Below are 20331 nucleotides of genomic sequence, written 5' to 3'. Positions count from 1 at the left end.
GTACTTTTGATATTGATGGCCTGGATACATGTGATGCCCCGCATCAAAATTGATGCCAAGGCCTCAGCGCATGCGTGTTGATAACGGCATGATGCCTGTATGTAAACATGGCTGTCGAGAGGCGGTCGGTGAAGTTGATGTCGGAAAGATGTCTAGAAATCACAATGGGACTGTTTGACGAAATATGATACAGACTCCAGACTTGTCTTGTGTAGAGCAGCATATGACGACAATGATGCTGCCCCACCAAAAGTTGGTGCTGTGCTCTCCCACAGCCCTCGGTTGCAGCGCGGCGATTTCCGCTACTGGGGTACGTAATTTGACTGGGCTGTGCTTGGCTCTGGAGATGGAAGGCGCGGGAACGTGCAATAAGAAATACTCTGACAAGAAGTACCGTACCTACAACAGCTGCCATGGTAGTTGGGCTTCAACCTGACATCCTCTAGATACTGCCAGGAGATATCTACCGACCACCTCTTTGTATCACAGCCCCTCGAACCCAGCGTTTTCGCAGAAACCCAGGTACCCCCCCCTTGGTCCACGTCATTTCCAAGATCCATCTTATCTTCTTTTGCGCCTAGCCGTGATCTTTCCTTATCCGGCTGGCAAAATCAACGCGCGCGCAAACCTACAACCGACCCTACCACGACGACATAGCCTATAAATCTCATCGTTCTCGTCTTTGCGCACTTCCGTCTCCGTCATGGTGGTAGACACGGCCTACTACGACACCCTCGGGGTCAAGCCGACGGCCACTGAGCTCGAAATCAAAAAGGCCTATCGCAAGCTCGCCATCGTCCACCATCCGGGTATGTCGTTGCCTCGACACTTGTATGCTTCTTTGACTAACATCTCTCCCCAAATACAGACAAGAACCCCAACGACCCCAACGCTCACGCCAAGTTTCAAGAAATCGGCGAAGCTTACCAAGTTCTATCTGACGAAGACCTCCGCAAGGCCTACGACAAATATGGCAAAGAATCTGCCCGCCCAACCGAGGGGTTCGTCGACCCAGCCGAGTTCTTCTCGAGCATCTTTGGCGGCGAGTCTTTTGTCGACTGGATTGGCGAGATCAGCCTTATGAAGGATTTGACCGCCACCATGGACATTACCATGTCTGCTGAGGAAGAGGAGGCTGCCGCCGCCGCTGCTGCTGAGGCCGAGGCTGCCGCTGCCGCCAAGGATGGCGAGTTCCCTGGTGCAGCGGACGCTCTGAAGGAGAGCCTCAAGACATCGGGTGGAGAGTCATCGTCCGCTGTACCGCCTGAAAAGCCACCAGTTCCTGCCGTGATTGTGGAGGAGGAGACCCCCACCAAGAAGGCCAAGGAGGCCGGATACAACACCTACAATCCCTCCGCGACGGAGGAGGTACCACCCCCGTACACCAAGTCTTCTTCGCCGGGCCCTGGGTCAGGAGCGTCCACTCCCAAGCCCGGCGGCCGCACCCAGATCCCTATCCGGCCTGCGCTTATGGATCGGCCGTCGGATGAGGTGTCTCAGCAGACGGACGAAGGTGACAAGAAGGGGAAGAAGTCCAAGGCAGGCTTGTCCAAGGAGCAGAGAGAGCAGCTTGCGGCGCTGGACAAGGAGCGCCAGCGGATTCGCCAGGAACGCGTTGACACCCTGGCCCGCAAGCTCCTCGATCGTATTTCGGTGTGGACAGAGACGGACCACGGCAAGGACGTCACTCGCGCGTTTCAGGAGAAGACAAGGCTGGAGGTGGAGGAGCTCAAGATGGAGTCGTTCGGCATCGATATCCTGCACGCCATTGGCGCGACTTACTTCAGCAAGGGCACCACCCTTCTACGGAGCCAGAAGTTCTTTGGTATGGGCGGGTTCATCAGCCGTATGAAGGACAAGGGCACGCTAGTCAAGGACACATGGAACACGATCAGCAGCGCTATTGACGCCCAGCAAACGATGGAGGAGATGGCCAGGTTGGAGCAGCAGGGAGGGGAGGAGTGGACGGATGAGAAGAAGATCGAGTATGAGCGCAGGGTGACGGGGAAGATCTTGACGGCGGCCTGGAGGGGAAGCAAGTTTGAGATTCAGAGCGTGCTTCGGGATGTTTGCGATGCTGTTTTGAACGACAAGAAGGTGCCGCACGGGAAGAGGCTTGAAAGGGCGCAGGCGCTGGTGTACATTGGTGAAATTTGCCTGGCGGTACGTATCTTCTCTCTGCTATCTGACCGTGATCTCTCAGAAACTAACACACTGGTTACAGGCCAAGCGCAGCCCTGAGGAGGAAGGCGACTATATGGCATTCGAGCAGCTTGTTGCCGAGGCGGCCATGAAGAAGGAGAAGGAGTCGAAGAAGAAGGGCAAGGATAAGAAGAAGGACGACGAGGACAAGAAGACCGCCAAGCCTGGAGACAAGGCCTGGGAGGAGGCCGCTGCGTCAGCAGCCAACAGTGCGCCCAACGTCCCTAGTTCATCATGATGGGGACCGAGAGGCTTAATGATTTGGTTTAGTGCCTGAATGCTGATGTTGTGATTTGCGGTAAAAGCTAGACGAGACAGATACTACCTTTCTATTCATATACCCGTGGGAGGACGAGGCGAGGAGGAGGAGGAGGAGGAGGAGGAGGAGGAGGAAGCGAAGCGAGAAGGAGATGTAGAGAAGACGATGACTCTGGAGCACACACGCACACGCAACTCAGCTACACCTACCTTTGTTACTGCCTCTCACGTACCTACATTGTCCTGATAGAATCAGACCGCGGGCTCCGAGATTTTTTTCTCCCCGGGAGGGTGTCGGAGTTAACCAAGATCATGGTTGCATGTCGAATGTAGTTTTGGATATGTCCATTATCAATATATTTAATGATTCAGGTGGTCATCTATGTTTTTTGACTATACTGGGCAGACACCTGACCTCCTCCACCTTTCAACATCCAGATTTATATACTCTTAAACATACAACCCCTACCTACTATATTTACACAACAAGCTCCTCATTTCCATACCAACCACCTTCCACTTTTTCCCACACAAAACCCCCTTTCTACCACAAACCCGTCTTCTTCACTGCTTTACCTCACATCCCCAATAATCACCCCCAAAATCCAACAATTCACCCCAAAAAACGCCAAGCTCGCCAGCCACAAGCCCAGCAAATAGGTGCTATTCCCCAAAAACTCCAGCTCAAACCCCTGCTGCAGCCACGCACCCTGCGCCACCACCCACAGCACCAGCGCCGCGAGCCCGAACCTCTTATTCTTCACAAAGCTCGACTGGGGGAGGTACAGCGGGAGCAGGACCATATACCACAAAAAATACTGACTCGTGCAGACCTTGTTGAAGGTGACAAAGGCGAACGTCTGGGCGAGCATGGAGGTGGGGAGGGATTTTTTGGCAGTGACGAGCGGGATGAAGACTGTTGAGAGGAGGAGTTGGGGGAGGAAGGCTAGTTTTTCGATGCGGAAGGAAGATGATGAAGAAAGGGGGAGGGAGGAGGAGAGGTAGAGTTGGGTGTTGTAGGGGGAGAAGTTGTGGCGGTGGTCGAGGCGGGTTACGTGGTGGAGGTAGGTTTCCTGGAGGAAGGGGTGCCGTAGCTGGGAGGGGGAGGTTAGTTGGGGGCTGGGGAGAAAAGGAGGGAGGGAGGGGGGCCTTACACGAGGTACATTGCTATGTTGAGGGTTGAGAAGGTGGTTAGGCTGATGAGGGCGAGTTGGAGGCGGGGTGGGGTGATGAAGTTGAGGATTTTGGCGGTGAGTGAGGGTGGTTTGGATGATAGACTGGTGGGTTTGGTCTTATTGGGGGATCTTCTTTCGTTGTCCATCCACCAGACGATGGCGGGGGCGTAGATAAAGGGGTAGATTTTGAAATGTACGCTGAAGCCGAGCAATAGACCGGCCAAGGTGACACGTCTTTCCAACACGGCCCATAGTAGTGCCATGACTAGCACTCCGAGAAGACCTTCAGAGCTTCCTCTTGTGCTGATGGTGGCTACCATCGGGTTGAGAAGCCAGATGGTGGCGAATTTGCGGGCTCGAGGGGCATCCATGGATTTGGCGAGCACCTTTTCTAGAAGCCATCCTGCTACCAAGTCTGATATGGCAAAGAGAACCTTGCCAAAGCTGAAGAATGCAACGTCTAGGATCCGGTTTCCGGTAACATGGGCTGTTGGGAGAAGAAGCCAGGCCAGGACTGGAGTGTAGCGGTACGTCTCTCGCTCATAGGGGCTCTGCCCTTGGGAGACGAAGCGTGCGGCATCGGTGAAGACGAGGTAGTCGATGTCGGTGTATTTGACGGGGGAGTTTGCGTCCTGCCAGAGGCCATAAAGGAGAAAAACCAGACGAAATATTGCGGCGGATAGGTAGAGGGGGAGTGGGCGGTCGAAAAAGGTCGTTACCAAGGAAGAAACACCTGAGGATGATGTTGCTGGTGGCTCTGGTTGGCCCGTGCCTGATGGTTTCGTCATGTCTTCCTGTCTTGCCCGTCTGATCAATTTTCAAGTCGATTGTGTGTCGATAACCATTTGCTTTTTGGAATTGTTTTCAATCTTCCCTTCTCGGTCAAGCTCAGCAACACAGTAACGACGTGTCAACCCGATACAACTTGGTGATCTGCCCAGCTTTCCCACACAGAGTTCCGACCGCCTTTGTACCCTTTTACTTCATCAAGAGATATAAGCTTGTTAGAAATCGCTTTGGCCACGATGCGGAGAAATATTGTCGATTTATGTATGAGATTGTCGTCCTTCACCCTTCATGGGTGAATCTCACCCCTGTTGAGATGAGATGAGCCTAACAATTTTGGTGTAGAGCCACGCCCATGGAGTGTCCCCATAGCACCAAACCAATCACCACGACGTCAAAAATGGAAGGCGTCCAAGAGCGACAACAAATTGCACCTCTTGTACAAACCAACAAAAAATACGTCAAAATGTCCGGGTTCAAGCGTGACTGGAATGGCAATGCCAAGAAGGGGGATGGACCAAAGCCGCCTGCCAAAAAGGTTGTGCAGAATCAGTTCACACCCATGTTTGAGACTCTCAGAGATGAGCTTGACCAGCATCATGACCGCCGGGAGCGCATTATCAAGGCTTCAAGAGATATCACGGCTTTGAGCAAGAAAATGTGAGCTTGCATGTGCCTTGGCTCGAATTGACCCTTCACTAACCACCGTGACAGTATATTTGCCTTGCAGAGGTATGGAGTGGATCTAAATCCTAAGAAAATATCTTGAAATGCTCATATCATTATTCAGAATCCGGAAAATCGACGAGGAATTGCCAAAAAACATCCAGGCCGAGATTGACACACGGCTCGCCGATATCTCCAAGCTTCTGGCCACCATTGCCCCTGAGATCCAGGGCATCAATCGCTACCGATATGCTCGATCCCTGATGTGTCTGGAAGAGCTTGTGGAGGCGCTTACTTTCTTGCATTATCTCAAGACACAGACCCTCATCACCCCCGAGCAGCTAACACCGATCATGGAGGACTTGGTCCGGAAGGGGATCACACCATCAGAGGATGTAGCCATGACGGATGCAAGCGAGCCAGCTGCTGCGGCCCCAGAGCATCCCCAGGAGAAGGAGACACCGAAAGTTAGCCTCACCCAAGATGACTACCTCTACGGCGTGTTTGATCTTACGGGTGAGATGATGCGTTTTGCCACTACGTCAACAGCACTGACAGGCACAATGGCTGGGAGCGGAGCTGGGGGTGACGAACAGCCTCGAACCATTGTCGAGGATATGCATGAGCTGGGTAGCTTTTTTGAGATGCTTCCCGTTGGGCAAGGCAACAGGTTCCAGTGGGAGAAGAAGCTGGAGGTCACACGGCAGTCTGTTCAAAAGGTTGAACGTCTGGGTTACGACAGGACCATCAGGGGTAGCGAACGTCCCAAGGGGTGGATTCCGGATTTGAGTGGTGGTGATCAAGCCGAGGAGGAATAAGTTGTACCTTTCAGAACATGTCAGGATTATGCTGAGTTTCTCAGATAGAATTATGGTCTGTCTTGTGAGAGACAATGGTTGTATCCTAAACCTACAGCCCGGAGCTTGTCAACAGTATTTTCTTGCTGGGACATGTGGGACAACAGTCCCCTGAATCAGTCATCTTGGGAGAAGACTTTCATTCTAAGCTACCAAGGTTCTAGGAAAGAGAATACCGGTAAAATAGTTGACTAAGAATAACCAAATTCTCGGGACGTTAATGTGTATGTCATGTTCATGGTGATGCTTGAGTCATCCAGAGACACACATGCGTTTGGCAGGGCGAGTGAGAACTCCAGGCCGGTTCTAGGCCGTCTTCAAGGGTCGCATTACCCCAATCCTTACTTCTACCTGGATCGAGTGAGCAGAGTCAAGTACCATGACATCGAGGCTCCAGGACAAATTATTCCTGTCTCCAGCTTTCAACAAAACCCTTCATGGTGTTTCGCGATCTGGACCTGTCCATCCCAGAGATGAGATGAAACGCGGAGCCAACCAGGGTCCTCGGTCCAGAGCAGTTAAAGTGGAGCGTCGGGCAGCGACCCTTTCTGCCTCAGGCCATTAAAATCAGGGACGAGGGGGGTGGGCGAAAGTGGGCTGCTCAGTGCGGGGTTCCGGGGCTCAGCGAAATCTTATTAAATCCAAAAGATTTTCCAACCCCGCCATCCTCGCCCTCCTTGCTGCCACCTCGACAACTTCCTCATCCACACCTCTAAACAAAACGACGTCGCAAAGACTTCACAACATCATCAAAATGGGCTTCACCGATCTCCTCTCCGATGCCGGTCTCACCGTGCTCAACAACTGGCTCCTTACCCGCTCTTACGTTACCGGGTATGTGTTGATTTCTCCCCCTCCCTGACAGTCATACACCATTTTTGCCTCTCTTTTCATGATGATCACTTTGGTCCGTGTTTCTTAGCAGAATTAAGACCTCTGCAAATGATTACACATCCAGCAAATTATTGCGACTCTGATTTCCCTTCTCCTTTTCACCCCTCAGCGCGCAGTTCAGTTTTCGGCTCTGAATTGCGCTTTGTGTCCTCTTGTTCACTGCCAATTCTAAGCGCGCAAAAGAAAAGCAAAAGAGACGTTGTGAACTAACAAAGGCGTTTCTCCAAAGGTACTCTGCCTCCCAGGCCGATGTTGTCGTCTTCAAGGCCCTGAGCTCCGCCCCCGATGCCGCCAAGTACCCCAACGCTGCCCGTTGGTACAAGCACATCGCCTCCTACGAGGAGGAGTTCACCACCCTCCCCGGTGATGCCAGCCAGCCCTACACCGTCTACGGCCCCGACGTCGCCGAGGTGACCCTCAATCCCGCCAAGGCCCCCGCCGCCGCCGCCGAGGAGGAGGAGGATGAGGATGTCGACCTCTTCGGTTCCGACGACGAGGAGGAGGACGCCGAGGCTGCCCGCATCCGTGAGGAGCGCCTCGCCGAGTACCGCAAGAAGAAGGAGGGCAAGGCCAAGCCCGCCGCCAAGTCCGTCGTCACCATGGACGTCAAGCCTTGGGGTATGTTGCAATTTTCAATGATTTATCTTTTCTGGCATTCCTGCTAACACTGCTTCTCCACAGATGATGAGACCGACATGGTTGCCCTCGAGGAGGGTGTCCGTGCCATCGAGAAGGACGGCCTCGTCTGGGGTGCTTCCAAGCTCGTCGCCGTCGGCTTCGGTATCAAGAAGCTCCAGATCAACCTTGTCGTCGAGGACGAGAAGGTCTCTCTTGATGATCTCCAGGAGCAGATCGCCGAGCTCGAGGACTACGTTCAGTCTTCCGACATTGTTGCCATGCAGAAGCTTTAAGTGTCTTGTCATGTGATGTGTTGAGATAAAATAGTTGGTGGTCATCTTGAAAACAAAAACCATGACCTCTCATCAAACGCTACTAACAATGTAATGAGTAACGAAAGGAGTGTCTTTTTCGGAAAGTTTATAGCGTGTGTTGCATCTTGATAATATGCGCAACAAAACCAACAAAAGTCAAATCTTGCTCTTTTTTGGGGGTAGCGACGTTAGAGAAGACCAAAAAGTCAGATGCTGGATCATATTATGCCTTGGTTTCTGAGTGTGGAGCCTTGTATCGACATGGGCGTAAAGACATGCTGCAGCATGTACCTATTCCATAATCTACGGTCTCAAGGGTTAAAACAAAGCAGTACACAGGCTCATTCCGTCTATAGATATCAGGTATGTAATGCTTGCTTTCTTGTCCCTTTTGATGCCTCTTCTCCTGTACCTCTCTGCCTTTGTCTCCTCTCTTCGTGCATCACAAACAAACCTCCTCTCATTTTAGCCTCCCAACGTCAGAAACCTCCCCAACTAGTTATCAAACATTCCTTCATTCCCTCCCCTCCTTCCAACATCCAATTTCATTCACGTTGTTCATACGGTATCATGATCCTTCAACCTCTTCTCTTCTTGTCGCTATCGTTCCCCTTTCATCCCAACTTCACACCCCAAACCCCCCTCCCGGCGCTGACACCCAACCAATCCCCATACTCCCCCCCAGCCAAGTGCGGCACCCACCCCAGATTGCCCACCTCGTACTCGCACTGCCAAGCAGCAACCGGACTCCTGACATTATCAGTGCTTGCAGCAGCCTGAGCGCCCGTTGGCGGGGCAGCCCCGTTGGTGGAGATTGTGGCCGCGTTGGACGTGTTGTTGTTGTTCAGCAGGTCCCAGATCAACACCTGGCAGTCGTCACCTCCCGAGGCCAAGGTTCCTCTCCTCAGAGGGGACCACTCGACGCAGTTGAGCGCGCCGCCGTGGCCGCGGAGCTCGAGGAGGGCCTGGCCTGGCTGGCGCACGTCGAGGATGCGTATTACGTTGCTGTCTTGGGCAAAGGTGGCGAGGAGGTGCTGGTCGTGGGGGGAGGTGGCCAGTCGGAGGAGGGGAGGAGGGTGGGACATTGTTTGCTGGGCAAGTGTGGGGGAGATGCGACCTCCGTTGGCGTCTAGAACAAATATATTAGTTTACGGGTAAAAAATAAGAAGGAAATGGGGGGAAAGGTATACCTCTTTCTTCTTTTCCGGTTGGCTCGTAAATAATGGTGCTGTGCTCCAGACTCCTCAGATCAAACATTCTCACGCTGCCGTCCTGACCACAGCTCACGAAGACGTCCACACTGTTGGCGCAAAAACGGACGTCGTAGACTTCCTTGTCGTGGGCGATTAACTGAGTTTTGGCCGTGAGGGATGGAATATCCCAGATGGTGCAGGTAGTGTCGATGCTGGACGTGATAATTAAGCTGGGGGTCACGGTGTTCCAGTCGAGCGAGGTCAGGGGTGCTGTGTGGTCGGGTGTCTTGGAATTGGAGAGCAAAGCCAATGGGGTGAGTTTCGTAATCGGCATGTCACGGCCGTTTCTTGACGTTATCGAGGAGCCAGGAGTCTGAACTTGAGGATCGGAAGGAAGAGACCAAAGGCGGAGGTGGTCGCCGGATGTGGCCAAAAGATCGGTTGACTGTTTTTGTGACGATGGAGGCTCCCACAGGAGACGTGTGACGGGATAGGAGTGAGTCGCTTCGGCGATTCTAGTAAAGTCCATTGTATACCTCGACCCGGCGGGCGAGTAGACGTCAGACGGTGTGGGAGACACTTGAGCGTCGAGAATTTGAATCTACCACCGGAAGTGAACCAGTTAGAGAAGACATTTCCAAGCAGCGACATATCGCTCGCATGTACTTACGTAGTTGTGCCCATCTTCCAAATAACTCCCAATAGCTACTTTCCCAGCACTGTTTCCCTGGGGAGCCCATTTGCACCAGTCGAACGCATAGAGAGCCCATGGGGCCATGTAGTTGCTGGTACGTGACTGAGTGTTTGCATGCTCGTAGGAGGTGGTCCCGGGGATGCCATCGGAAAGACTCGAGTCAGCGCGGGGCCGTATGTCAGCGAGACCAAGGGGCGCATTGGAGGGGATGCGCTGGGAGCCCGAGGACTGGCTGTATTTTGAATCGGTTGGCGACATGTACTGCGAAGAGCTCCCGGCACCGCCAGGAGTGTTGGGAGCATAGGCAGAGTAGCCGGACCCGCCCTCGTAGGGAGCGGCGGGGCTGGATCGCGGGTAATTATGCGACAGGTTCATCGAGTTGGATTTTGTTGGTGTTTGATGAGGCTGATAGTCTGGTGGCTGCTGTTGCTGCATGGTAGGCAGGACCGGAGCGGTATTTGACGAGATGACAGGAGGTCTGGTTTGCAGCCCGCCCGGCTGTAACACGTTGGGCACTACACCGGCGCTTTGGTGGTGATGCTGCTGAGGATTTGGGGACTGCTCGAGCTTGATATGGGGAGGAACGCCGGGCCCAGAGGAATATTGGCGGGTGGGAAGCTGCTGCTGCTGCTGTTGAAGGGGATGTTGGCCTTGGTGGGCCATGCTGGATGACGAGGGCAGGTGGAGTTCGTCGTGTTGCGACGAGTAGGCGTCTGTCCGCCGCGACGGTTGCTGGTATTGCTGCTGTTGGTTCATGGTCTCGGACACTCTCAAAATTCAGCGCGCAGCACACAGGAGGTTCGGTATCGGGTCCGAGCTTGGTTGATCGGAGGGTCGACTCGAATCAAGCAGCGGCGGGGGATGATTGGAGTACTTGTTTGGGGGGGGGAGCGGGGTGGTTCGTAGTTCGAGATGCGCCAGAGCGATGCGATGTCCGCCCACCGTGGCTCCGTCTTGCGACCGGAATGCAGGACCGGTGTCAGTGTCGCGTCTTCAGCGCGAGATGTGGCTGTTTGGGCCCAAGAGCCCAGAATTGGCTTGCGGTAGAAGATCGCAGGACTTGTGCTATGCTGAAGAGGGGATTTCCCAAACCGGGCGACCAAATGTGATGTTTCGGTTTGGCAGCAATCGTGCACCCAATCCAGCCGCCGAGGGGCTACTACCTTAGCCGCCAAGTCGCAAATCGCCAGCCGCCTACTGAGCACTGACCAGGTGTCTGCGGCTGGTCTCTGACACATTGGATTGATCTAGGGCGTCACTTGTTGACTCAAATCTAATGATCTACGGGTACCTGAATGGTGGTCAATATCAAAGCCACACAGCGAGACACATACACAGCGGATGGCTTCTGGGGTGATGTGCATCTCCTGCCTGAACCGTTGCTTCTACCCAGGGGTAGCCCGCGGCCTTTTTGGAGGTTGGTGGACCGGCTGCTCCGCCAACAACAAGCTGGATTATAGGTAGCTTCCTTTCAGACCCCTCACAGCAACAGCGGAAGCTTCAATCGTCAGAGCAGAGGGAATTGGAGAAACAAACCCGGCGGGAGAACAACTGCAGACCTCACGTGTTCCCGCTACCTGTTACCTTACCCAACCAGACCAGCCGAGCGGGTATCTGCAGCGCTGAGGACGAACCGCGGTTATCATTGTGCATCAGTGGCCCATCTCAACGTCCCGCTAAACAACGTCCCGTCACCTGTATTATACTCTCAACATCTGCCACCAGACATATCTTGAATCTATCACCAATTTCCACACAACCAGTCATAGCTATTCACCATGCCTCGAGACGAACTACCCTCGTTGCTATTGCTTCCATTTCCTCCCGACCCCTCAAGTCGCTCGTTGTTAAACACGGCATATCGACCATCCATCACTGCTGCACTCTCAAGGCTAAAGCGACCAAATGGCGCCTCTAAACTCACCGTAGCTGTCGAATGCCCAATTTTGCACGGCCAGTTCTTGCGGTCCAAGACCCTGTCATGGACCGAAGCCCAGGCTTTGGTAGCCGGCATCTACACCATCATCTCCGTCGTCTCTGCTCAGCTTGGCATCGGCACCGAAATTGACGGCGGGCCAAACTCAGTCGATGCCACAGTCGTTTTGATTGACCACAACCGCAACAAGCGCTTCACTGAAGACTTCCGCCCTGTCATTGAGACCAACAACACCACCGTGATTGACCTCGCAACCTTTGCCTCGGCGTATCACCCATGGAACTACATCTTCCACGTCCGAAGCGAAGTTGGGCTTCAGTTTTATCAGACCTATCTCAAGCTCGCTGAGGGGAGGCAAACATTGCTGCAGGAGCAGTTGATTCCTGTCGAAGGGGGCATCACTATGAATGTTGCCCCCCAAGGAAACATACCACGCCCAACACCCGCTCGGACGCCGGGGGTCCCTGTCGTCTGCCTCGGTGGAACCTTTGACTATCTACACCCAGGTCACAAGCTTCTCCTCACCGCCGCTGCGCTGTTGTTGAAAGTCCCAAGAAAAGACGACGCCAATATGCAACCTTGCACCTACATCATCGGCATCACAGGCGATGAGCTTTTGAAAAACAAAAAGTATGCCGAGTTCGTCCAGTCTTGGGAAACCAGAGCGAGGAATGTGATTTTGTTTCTGTCCCGGATTCTCGAGCTCTCGGAAAGAGGATGGAAAGGCACTCAGCAGCCGCGACGAGTGGAGGAAAGGGACGGCGATGTCAAGGCTTGGTTTAGGGATGGGACGATTCTTGTTCACTGTGTCAGGATTCAAGATCCTTTTGGGCCGACGATCACGGTGGAGAATGTTGATGCGTTGGTTGTGTCTGGGGAGACGAGGTCAGGAGGCAAGGCAGTGAATGATAAGAGGGCTGAACAGGGGTGGAAGACGTTGGAGGTGTTTGAGGTGGATGTGCTGGATGCGGAGGATGTGTTGGAGGAGAAAGAGGGGACCAAAACAGAAGAGAATTTCTCGGCGAAGATCAGCAGTTCGGCGATACGGCAGCAGAGAGCGTTGGCGAGGCCGGGGACCAAGATATGAAGTGTATGCGAGCAGCTGGCGAGATCACGATGGAAAAGATAACGGTTTGATTTTCGTTTTCGTATACCAGCTATCCGGATTTATTGATTGCTATTGTTTGTTCACATGCTTGCCTACGTTGGCTTGGGTTTGATTCTCATCTTTCCTCTTTTGAATCGTTAGCTTGAACATTGGTGTCACATACCCGCCAGCCATCGGTTTTAGACTGCTTATAAATATCTACAAGAAACTATGGACGTTACTAGACGGTCTGTGCCACCGCCACTGTCTCGGTTTTGTAGTTCGGACTTTGGACTACAGAAGCTGGTGAATATTACACGTTTCTGCACGTGTGTGGCCAGACATATGTACACAATTTACTTCTCTAGATTTCTTGTACAATTCAAAATATATGGTTTCTATCAAACACGCCCGCCGTTGTGCCAACTACGCATAGTCGTTAGCTAGTCGCTTGCTGACTCAGTAAGGTATCTATGTGTTGCTACATCAGGGGGAGAATAGAGGTATAAAAAAAGGGGGCTTCCCAAAACTGTCCTCTTCACATCTCTACCAACCAGAATTCAAGATCCACCATTGACCTAATACGGCCAGTCCACTGTTTGCCCGCCTCAAAGAATCAGTCTCGCACAAATCCGAATACCAAGCAAACGCCACCAGCAAAACCTCTCAATCGGGTCCCTCGTCCCGACGATGCGGCGATGTGTGTATGTGCCCCAGCGGCGTGGAGCCAACCCCGTCGACCGTTGCATCTTGCGGCGTGCGGCAGAGTCTGTGCCATCCTCTGGGATTCCGTCCGCTTATCTCTGCGTTCTCTGTGCCGCTGAGCCTCATCCTGCTACGTCTCATCCTACTACAGCTAACTTGTCCACTAGCTATGCTTTAAAACGTCCCAATGAAGCATGAAGCCTATTGGACAACAAGCGATGATTTGCTCCGTGAAAGCAGACGCTGGATAGCTGAGTGTTTGTTGTCTTTAAAGTGATTGATTTCTCTAGTAGTAGGTATCCGTAGGTAGCCGTATCTAACTGATTTTGCTTTTTCCCGAGCCTTGTTTTTCCCACCTCACTCATATATTCGTGTCCCCCCCCTCCCAAAACGCAAAATAAAAAGTATGAGTATCCAAATATGGTGATGTACATGAAGAATTTGCACTCCAATCCAATAATCCGTATCTAATGAAAGCCGTAAGCCAACAAACAAGAAACTGTGCCCGTAGATGTATGTGTAGGCAGGTAAAAAAGCTGTTGTACACCATTCTAATCAACCGAAATAGTCCACTTCGTCTGCACCCTAATCCCCTCCGGCTGCCTATGATAGTTCCGATGATCCCCCACTTGCATCGTGAGCGCCTCTTCGGAGCTATTCGCCCTCAGCGGCGTCCCCGCCCTATCCCCATCCGGTGTGGCAGCAGCAACGTCCGTCTTGTGATACACCTCCTTGTTCGGTGCGTACAAATCCTCCATCACGATCGTGTCGGTGCCGGGGTTGGAGCTGTTCTTCAGCTTGCTGAACCCGTTGGTGCCGTTGGTGCCGTTCTCAGAGGAGTGATACGGGTCGAGCTTGGAGGGGCTCTTGCGAGAAAAATAGCGGGTCCAGAGGGTGCCGAGCATGGGGAGGCTGACGCAGAAGATGCCGAGGTTGGGCTCGGTCGCGGACCAGAAGTCGGCCCAGACCATGGATTCGGTCAGGTTGACGAGGTCGAGCTGGGTGAGGGTTACGATGCGGATCATGGCGACCACGCTGACGCTGGAAGGGGGGAGGTTTGTTAGATGTGTGAACGGAAAGGAGAAGGCGAGGGAATCACGTACAGTAAACCAACCAAGAAGACGGCTGTCAGGGCGATCTTCTTGCCCTTGGAGGTCTTCAGAGTCCACACCGTTGGAATCGGGAGCGTCAGGATCAACACGTCGGTGATGATGTTGAACGCGCCAATGGCAATAAAAGACCCGACTTGGTCACCGCATTGCGCTGTTGGCATCAGAGCGACGGTGTAGATGGCGGCAAAAGGACGACAAATCAGAAACACCTGCAGTATATTCCCAACAGACCAGAGACAGACAAAGATGATGACGCCCTTGGTGGCCATGCGCATCGTTTTGTTGACGAAGACACGGAGGTAAAAGATGAGGACGCTGAGCTTGATGGTACTGATGGATGTCGCGTAGATCAGTTCGTATGAGACGAGCATCTTCAGGATGTGTTCGATATTTGGAGCGGTCTCGGCCATTGGATATCCTACACCCATCGGTGCCCCTGAAAGAAGGTAAATATCAGTACATCTGTGTCTCGAGAGCGAGGGGAGAGTCGTTCGACTTACAAAGGCCCTGAATCACTACCATGGCCATGCCCTGAGGGACGGCAAACAGAATGAGGTAGTCATCCCACCACAGGCCAGCTCCCGTCAGGAAACGAGCAAAGAGTCTCAGCGCAATGATCACCAAAGTTATGACGGCTAGTACACAGTTGATGATGAGATGGGTTTTGACGATCGGGAGGATCGGAAACTCGACGTATTCGAACATCTTGAAATGTTGATCTGACAAGATGGAGGGGAGGGAGGCCAAAGGGAGTGGTCCCCTTCCTTTTAGTGAGAAAAGGCCACGGCAGTTATCCCGAGTCTGAGCAAGGAAGCTGTCCTTGAAAGGAGAGAGAAAAGATAGAAAACTGGGGCAATGCTCAGATCACTGTGGAGCGGTTGCTAATGCCCACCACTTGCTCGGGAGCAGTGTAAGCAACAGGGGACGGATTGTTAAAGTAAAAGGTAAAGATCGTCAATATGGCATCCGGGGCAAGGCCGGCAAGCAACCCAGGTAGTTGTCAGGACCCGATAATGAAAAGATGAGCAGCAGGATAAGCACGTCGTGCCTCGTGTGGGTAGCAGTCACATCTTCAAGAAAGAAAAGAAAATAATAAACTGCAGAAGGGCGTTGCATTGTTCATGAGAGGAAGCACACCTATTCGACCGGGGGGTGTCATTGATGCTGTGCCGTGCATGTGCCGTCTGGGTTCCTCTTGGAGAAACGAGACTGGTCAAGCAATAAGCGAAGTCTTTCGGGGTCTTTGGATAAAGATGTGGCCTGCTTTCTGAAAGCTCTGGTGCCCAGCCTCGGTTGTACCTGATGATTTTGGGTCTATGCAAGCTTATGTGAGTGATGTGATGGTGCTGTCAGGGCAGGGTGGAACTGAGAAATAATATTGTGTGCTTGGCTCCAGCCTGGCACAACTGGCACGACTGGCTCAAAGGAATAGTAATGCCCGGTCAAATCTCTGGACCACGAAGAGGTCCTCTCATCTGGCTTCCACTACAGAAAATATAAATTTTGATGGCCGCTGTGGTAAGACAAAACCGTTGCACTACTAGGGACGGCGCGTTCAAGTTCCACTGCGGAAGCCATCAACGGCGTGTCCGAGCACAAGGGACCTTGGCAAGTCTTTGACAGCAGACGACAGCAAGGACGAAGAAGCGGACGAAATCCAAGAAAGACCTTGTTCTGCAAGGATACATGGGCTAGCTTGTTTGAGCTGTGTGGGGTTCGAGACGTCGTTTTTTGAAGTCTTCGTCAATATCTCCTCTTCCGGATGGCTTCCCCGGGCAATCACTTCCTGTTTAACCCCCACTTTCCGTGCCCCAAAACCACCTCCAGGCATGGTGAATTCAAAGTCTCCCATTGACTCCCGTCTTGCTGCGTCGATAGCGCGAGAGCTGGACGAGTCCATCGTGCCATTCAAACAATAGTCGATACCCCGCCCTTAACCCTGGCCCCAATTACCTGGTGCAGATCTGCGCCCCTTTTTGCCGCTCCATACCACCTCGAGTCTGCCCACCTCTAAGGATATCTCTCGCTTCTTCATGACCCCAGTGTAACCCCAGTCTTTTTTCAACCAACTTGGCGTGCTTGCGGGTGTCATTGTCGAGCCAGAACGTCCCCAACTGCAGCCACCGACCTGCAGAACACGTAGAACACCTGCAGAACGCCCACGTTTCTGGGGCTCACGACACCGAGGTGTGGAGGGGCGGCCCCTGAATAAACACACTCTTAGACCATGTTGGGGTCGGCGGTGGTAAACCATTGGCATGGCCCAGTGGGGGCTGGGGGACTGGCTCGAGAGGGGAACTGAAGCAAACAAAAGGACCACGTTCGCGACATACCCGGTTGAAACGAGGCTGATCTTCATACCGACTTCTCCAGACTCCTCTCTGCTGCGTGTTGCGAGCCTGGTGATATCCGCTTTGCGAACCCCTAATTGTTCGTCATCCCCGAACTGCCGAAGCCGAGATCTCTTGCCTGCTCCCCCTTGTGCATACAATTGGCGAGCCCCCCCTTTCTGTTTCCATATCTGTCCAGCTTTGGGTGCCCCCTTCTTCTGCATCTTCAGCGACATCCAGCCCGCATCTTGCCGAGAGCGCCCAGATTGTTCAGTACAACCCACCATCAGCAAACCTCCCATCACACATCATGGCTGCTGTTGACCTTGAGAAGCCGTTCGACTATGTCGTCGTTGGCGGCGGCACTGCCGGCCTCGTCATCGCCAACCGGCTCTCCGAAGACAGCGATGTCCGTGTTCTTGTCATCGAGGCCGGTGCAGACCGTAGCAGTGACCCCCTGGTTCTTTGCCCGGGTCTCGTTGCCGGCTTGTACGGCAAGGATGAATACGACTGGAACTTCACATCAACACCCCAGGTAGGTCGTGCCACTCGCTCTCTTGACCAGGAGGGCCTTTTGCTGATCATGTTTCGTAGCCTACCCTGAACAACCGGGTCATCAACCAAGCTCGCGGGAAGATGCTTGGTGGCAGCTCGGCCCTCAACTTCCTCATGCTGTTGTATCCTTCCAAGGGCAACATTGACGCTTGGGCAGCCCTGGGCAACGAGGGCTGGGACTTTGACTCTCTTGCTCCCTACCTGCGCAAGTTTGCAACCGTCCACACTCCTCCCCAGTCATCCAAGGACCTCTGCGGGTTAACCTATCACAGTGAGGACCTCGCCAAAGGTGACGGGCCCATCCACGTCACTTTCAGTGAAGGTTACAATGTAACCAACCAAGCTTGGTTGAAGACCTTTGCTGGACAAGGCCTGGAGGTCACCACGGATCCTCGTGATGGAAGGGCATTGGGTGCCTTCCAGAACCAGGCCAGCATTGATCCAGTAACACACACCAGAAGTTTCGCAGCCACAGGCTATTACAACCCAGAGGTTGCGAAGCGGTCCAACTTGGTGGTTCTCACCGAGACTTTGGTGGAAAAGATTGTCTTTGACACCACGGGAGATGAGCCTGTTGCCACTGGTGTTGAGATTTTGACCAAGGATGGTGAGAAAAAGCAGATATCTGCCAACCTCGAAGTCATCCTGTCGGCTGGTACCCTGCAGTCACCCCAGATTCTGGAGCTTTCCGGTATTGGAAGCAAGGACATCCTCGAGAAGCACAACATTCCCGTCATTGTTGAGAACCCCAGCGTGGGCGAGAACGTGCAAGACCACCCCATTGTATGCCAGAGCTTCGAGGTCGCCGATACGACCCCGTCAGGGGATGTCCTCCGTGACCCCAACGTTCTCAACGCTCTGGTAGGCATGTACCAGGCCTCCGGCGCCGGACCTCTCGGCCAGAGCACCATCAGCGTAGCCTACTCCCCCCTCGTCGACGGCTCCGGCATCGTCTCCCCCGAGGCCAAGAAGGAGCTCCTCGCCTCCCACGAGCACACCCTCACCACCCCGGACGCGCAAGCCATCAGAAAACTCGTCGAGTCCCCCGACGAGGCCACCTTCCAGTTCCTGCTCTTCCCCACCCAGGTCTCCATCCCCGACGTCCCCAAGTCCATGGCCGAGTACATCCTCCCGGTCCTCCCCGAGAACTACATCACCGTCATGACCATCCTCAACCACCCCTTCTCCCGCGGCAGCGTGCACATCTCCAGCCCCGACGTCCACGCCGCCCCGGTATGGGACCCAAAGTACAACTCCCACCTCCTCGACATGGAGCTCCTCGCCCGCGGCGTCGAGTTTGTCGAGCGGCTCGTCGACAAGTCGACGCCGTTTGGCAAGCTGCTCAAGGACGGGGGGAAGAGGCAGCCGGAGGGGCTTGTGGCGACGGATCTGGAAAAGGCAAAGGAAATTGTCCGCAAGAGGCAGATCTCCGTGTTTCATGTGTCTGGCAGCTGCGCCATGAAGCCAAGGGAGCAGGGCGGTGTGGTGGATGCGAGGTTGAGGGTGTACGGGACCAAGAGACTTAGGGTGGTGGACGCGAGCGTGTTCCCGCTGGAGCCGGTGGGAAATATTCAGAGTGTGGTTTATGCTGTTGCGGAGAAGGCGGCGGATTTGATCAGGGAGGATAGGAAGAGCTTGTAAATTTGTTTTCTGTATTTGGTTCCCTTGTCTGCCTGTGGGAAGGTGGGAATAGACTGATAACAAGTTTGCTAGCTGCGCATTTAGTCTTCCCCGGCTTTTGGCCTGACATCTCGGACTCAGATGGCCCGTTTGTGACCCTTGACCTGTTGCAAATCCAGCCAGTACCCTCTCAAACTGACTTCCCTCTTCTGCGGCTCCTTCTTTTTAGTTACACGCCCAGTGAATGGATTTTCAATCTCCTTTTCAACGAAGAAAGTGAGTTTCGTGGTAGACATGTCATCTTTCAAGGACTCGCAAGTGTGCTTGTCGGGACAAACGATGGACTTGATGGTGTTTTCCCCCCAGCCGAAACGACACAGATCCGAGATGCCGGGGACAAAGACTCGCTGAGACACAAGATTGGGGCGCTGAGGGTAGAACGGGGACGACGGGTCCGGGCAGGGTTTTCTGTAGTTTGCAGTCGTCAGTTATGGACAGATTGAAAGAGAGCCTGTAGATGTTGAGCAAAAGACCTACTCGTATAAGAAGCAGCAGCTGAGGGAGGAGCCCTTGTAGATGGAATTCACTGGTATAGAGGGGCTGATGTCCACTATTGGCGTGTAATGATCATGGTTAGATAGTGGAGCCTTTGGACGCAACAATGAAAGAGAAACATACCGCAGCTGGCCTGGTGTGTGTTGTCGAGAGTCTCAGGCGAGAAAACCTGGCAGGGACCCTCATAGTTGGCCTCAGCAAAGAGCGACAAGCCAGTGCTCCCACAGGCCGCGACAGTCTTGGGACTGCCGAGAACACACAGGGGCGAAAGCAAGGCAAGAAGAAGCCCAGTAAGCTTACCCATCTCGAATATTGCTAGGTATGTTGACGCTTTCCGAGGCACGTTCGACAAGATTGTCTCGCCTTTTTTTGGGATGGAGCAGAGGGGCTCTTTGCTTTTCTTGTGCTTAGCTGGATGAAAAAAATTGGTTGTCATCAAGAAACCTGCCTTTGGTCCATCTTTGTGAGCCTGCCCAACACTTCTAAAGATAGACTTCGACCCGGCCACTGTAAGCTTTGGTCCGAGGCTTGACTCTATCTAGGTTTTCGTGTTCTGAAAGTACGTAGTTAGCCTACCTGCCCTCTTCTCCACAATCAGCAATTCGTGGATTTTGGCTTGCGAATCATGCTAGATCTGTCTTCTCCGCCGAGATATGGATGTGTGCGTGTTGTCTTCGCCCTGATACGAAGAGGTTAACGAATCGCAAGAATCACTGCTGATCGCGAGCATGAACTTTCAATTGTGGTGCGTTATCATCGCAATGGCGGAAGCGG

At 53.4% G+C, this 20331-nt stretch overlaps 9 protein-coding genes across 9 annotated transcripts; 5 read left to right on the top strand and 4 right to left on the bottom strand.

The window, feature by feature from the left end:
• Positions 1-351: 351 nt before the first annotated feature.
• Positions 352-2634, top strand: CAJ1 (DnaJ-like protein). Its single transcript, XM_062890922.1, has 3 exons — positions 352-809; positions 869-2163; positions 2225-2634. Exons 1-3 carry the CDS (start codon positions 704-706, stop codon positions 2438-2440), a joined length of 1617 nt encoding a protein of 538 aa, XP_062742063.1. The 5' UTR covers positions 352-703; the 3' UTR covers positions 2441-2634.
• Positions 2635-2950: 316 nt separating this feature from the next.
• On the bottom strand, positions 2951-4893 carry GPI14 (GPI mannosyltransferase 1). Its single transcript, XM_062890921.1, has 2 exons — positions 3614-4893; positions 2951-3554 (listed from the first exon to the last, which is right to left on the bottom strand). The coding sequence occupies exons 1-2, from the start codon at positions 4421-4423 to the stop codon at positions 3033-3035; spliced, it is 1332 nt and encodes a 443-aa protein (XP_062742062.1). The 5' UTR covers positions 4424-4893; the 3' UTR covers positions 2951-3032.
• QC762_504920 (uncharacterized protein) lies at positions 4773-6189 on the top strand. The gene is made up of 3 exons (XM_062890920.1): positions 4773-5081; positions 5136-5153; positions 5212-6189. Exons 1-3 carry the CDS (start codon positions 4777-4779, stop codon positions 5903-5905), a joined length of 1017 nt encoding a protein of 338 aa, XP_062742061.1. The 5' UTR covers positions 4773-4776; the 3' UTR covers positions 5906-6189.
• Positions 6190-6529: 340 nt separating this feature from the next.
• On the top strand, positions 6530-7991 carry EFB1 (Translation elongation factor 1 beta). The gene is made up of 3 exons (XM_062890919.1): positions 6530-6778; positions 7068-7456; positions 7520-7991. Exons 1-3 carry the CDS (start codon positions 6699-6701, stop codon positions 7747-7749), a joined length of 699 nt encoding a protein of 232 aa, XP_062742060.1. The 5' UTR covers positions 6530-6698; the 3' UTR covers positions 7750-7991.
• A 143-nt stretch (positions 7992-8134) lies between these two features.
• Positions 8135-11170, bottom strand: QC762_504900 (uncharacterized protein). Its single transcript, XM_062890918.1, has 3 exons — positions 9634-11170; positions 8961-9564; positions 8135-8899 (listed from the first exon to the last, which is right to left on the bottom strand). The coding sequence occupies exons 1-3, from the start codon at positions 10411-10413 to the stop codon at positions 8385-8387; spliced, it is 1899 nt and encodes a 632-aa protein (XP_062742059.1). The 5' UTR covers positions 10414-11170; the 3' UTR covers positions 8135-8384.
• A 265-nt stretch (positions 11171-11435) lies between these two features.
• On the top strand, positions 11436-12680 carry QC762_504890 (uncharacterized protein; the record flags this gene model as incomplete). Its single annotated transcript, XM_062890917.1, has 1 exon — positions 11436-12680. The coding sequence occupies one exon, from the start codon at positions 11436-11438 to the stop codon at positions 12678-12680; it is 1245 nt and encodes a 414-aa protein (XP_062742058.1).
• A 931-nt stretch (positions 12681-13611) lies between these two features.
• Positions 13612-16091, bottom strand: QC762_504880 (uncharacterized protein). The gene is made up of 3 exons (XM_062890916.1): positions 14998-16091; positions 14489-14933; positions 13612-14426 (listed from the first exon to the last, which is right to left on the bottom strand). The coding sequence occupies exons 1-3, from the start codon at positions 15200-15202 to the stop codon at positions 13937-13939; spliced, it is 1140 nt and encodes a 379-aa protein (XP_062742057.1). The 5' UTR covers positions 15203-16091; the 3' UTR covers positions 13612-13936.
• A 76-nt stretch (positions 16092-16167) lies between these two features.
• Positions 16168-19751, top strand: QC762_504870 (uncharacterized protein). Its single transcript, XM_062890915.1, has 4 exons — positions 16168-17362; positions 17422-19034; positions 19096-19150; positions 19232-19751. Exons 1-2 carry the CDS (start codon positions 17138-17140, stop codon positions 19021-19023), a joined length of 1827 nt encoding a protein of 608 aa, XP_062742056.1. The 5' UTR covers positions 16168-17137; the 3' UTR covers positions 19024-19034; positions 19096-19150; positions 19232-19751.
• On the bottom strand, positions 19095-19993 carry QC762_504860 (uncharacterized protein; the record flags this gene model as incomplete). Its single annotated transcript, XM_062890914.1, has 3 exons — positions 19095-19470; positions 19540-19612; positions 19681-19993. 3 exons carry the CDS (start codon positions 19991-19993, stop codon positions 19140-19142), a joined length of 717 nt encoding a protein of 238 aa, XP_062742055.1. The 3' UTR covers positions 19095-19139.
• Positions 19994-20331: the final 338 nt, after the last annotated feature.

This window comes from Podospora pseudocomata, chromosome 5 (assembly GCF_035222375.1).
Source record: "Podospora pseudocomata strain CBS 415.72m chromosome 5, whole genome shotgun sequence".
Lineage (NCBI taxonomy): Eukaryota > Fungi > Ascomycota > Sordariomycetes > Sordariales > Podosporaceae > Podospora > Podospora pseudocomata.
This window is presented reverse-complemented; position numbering and strand designations above follow the sequence as displayed.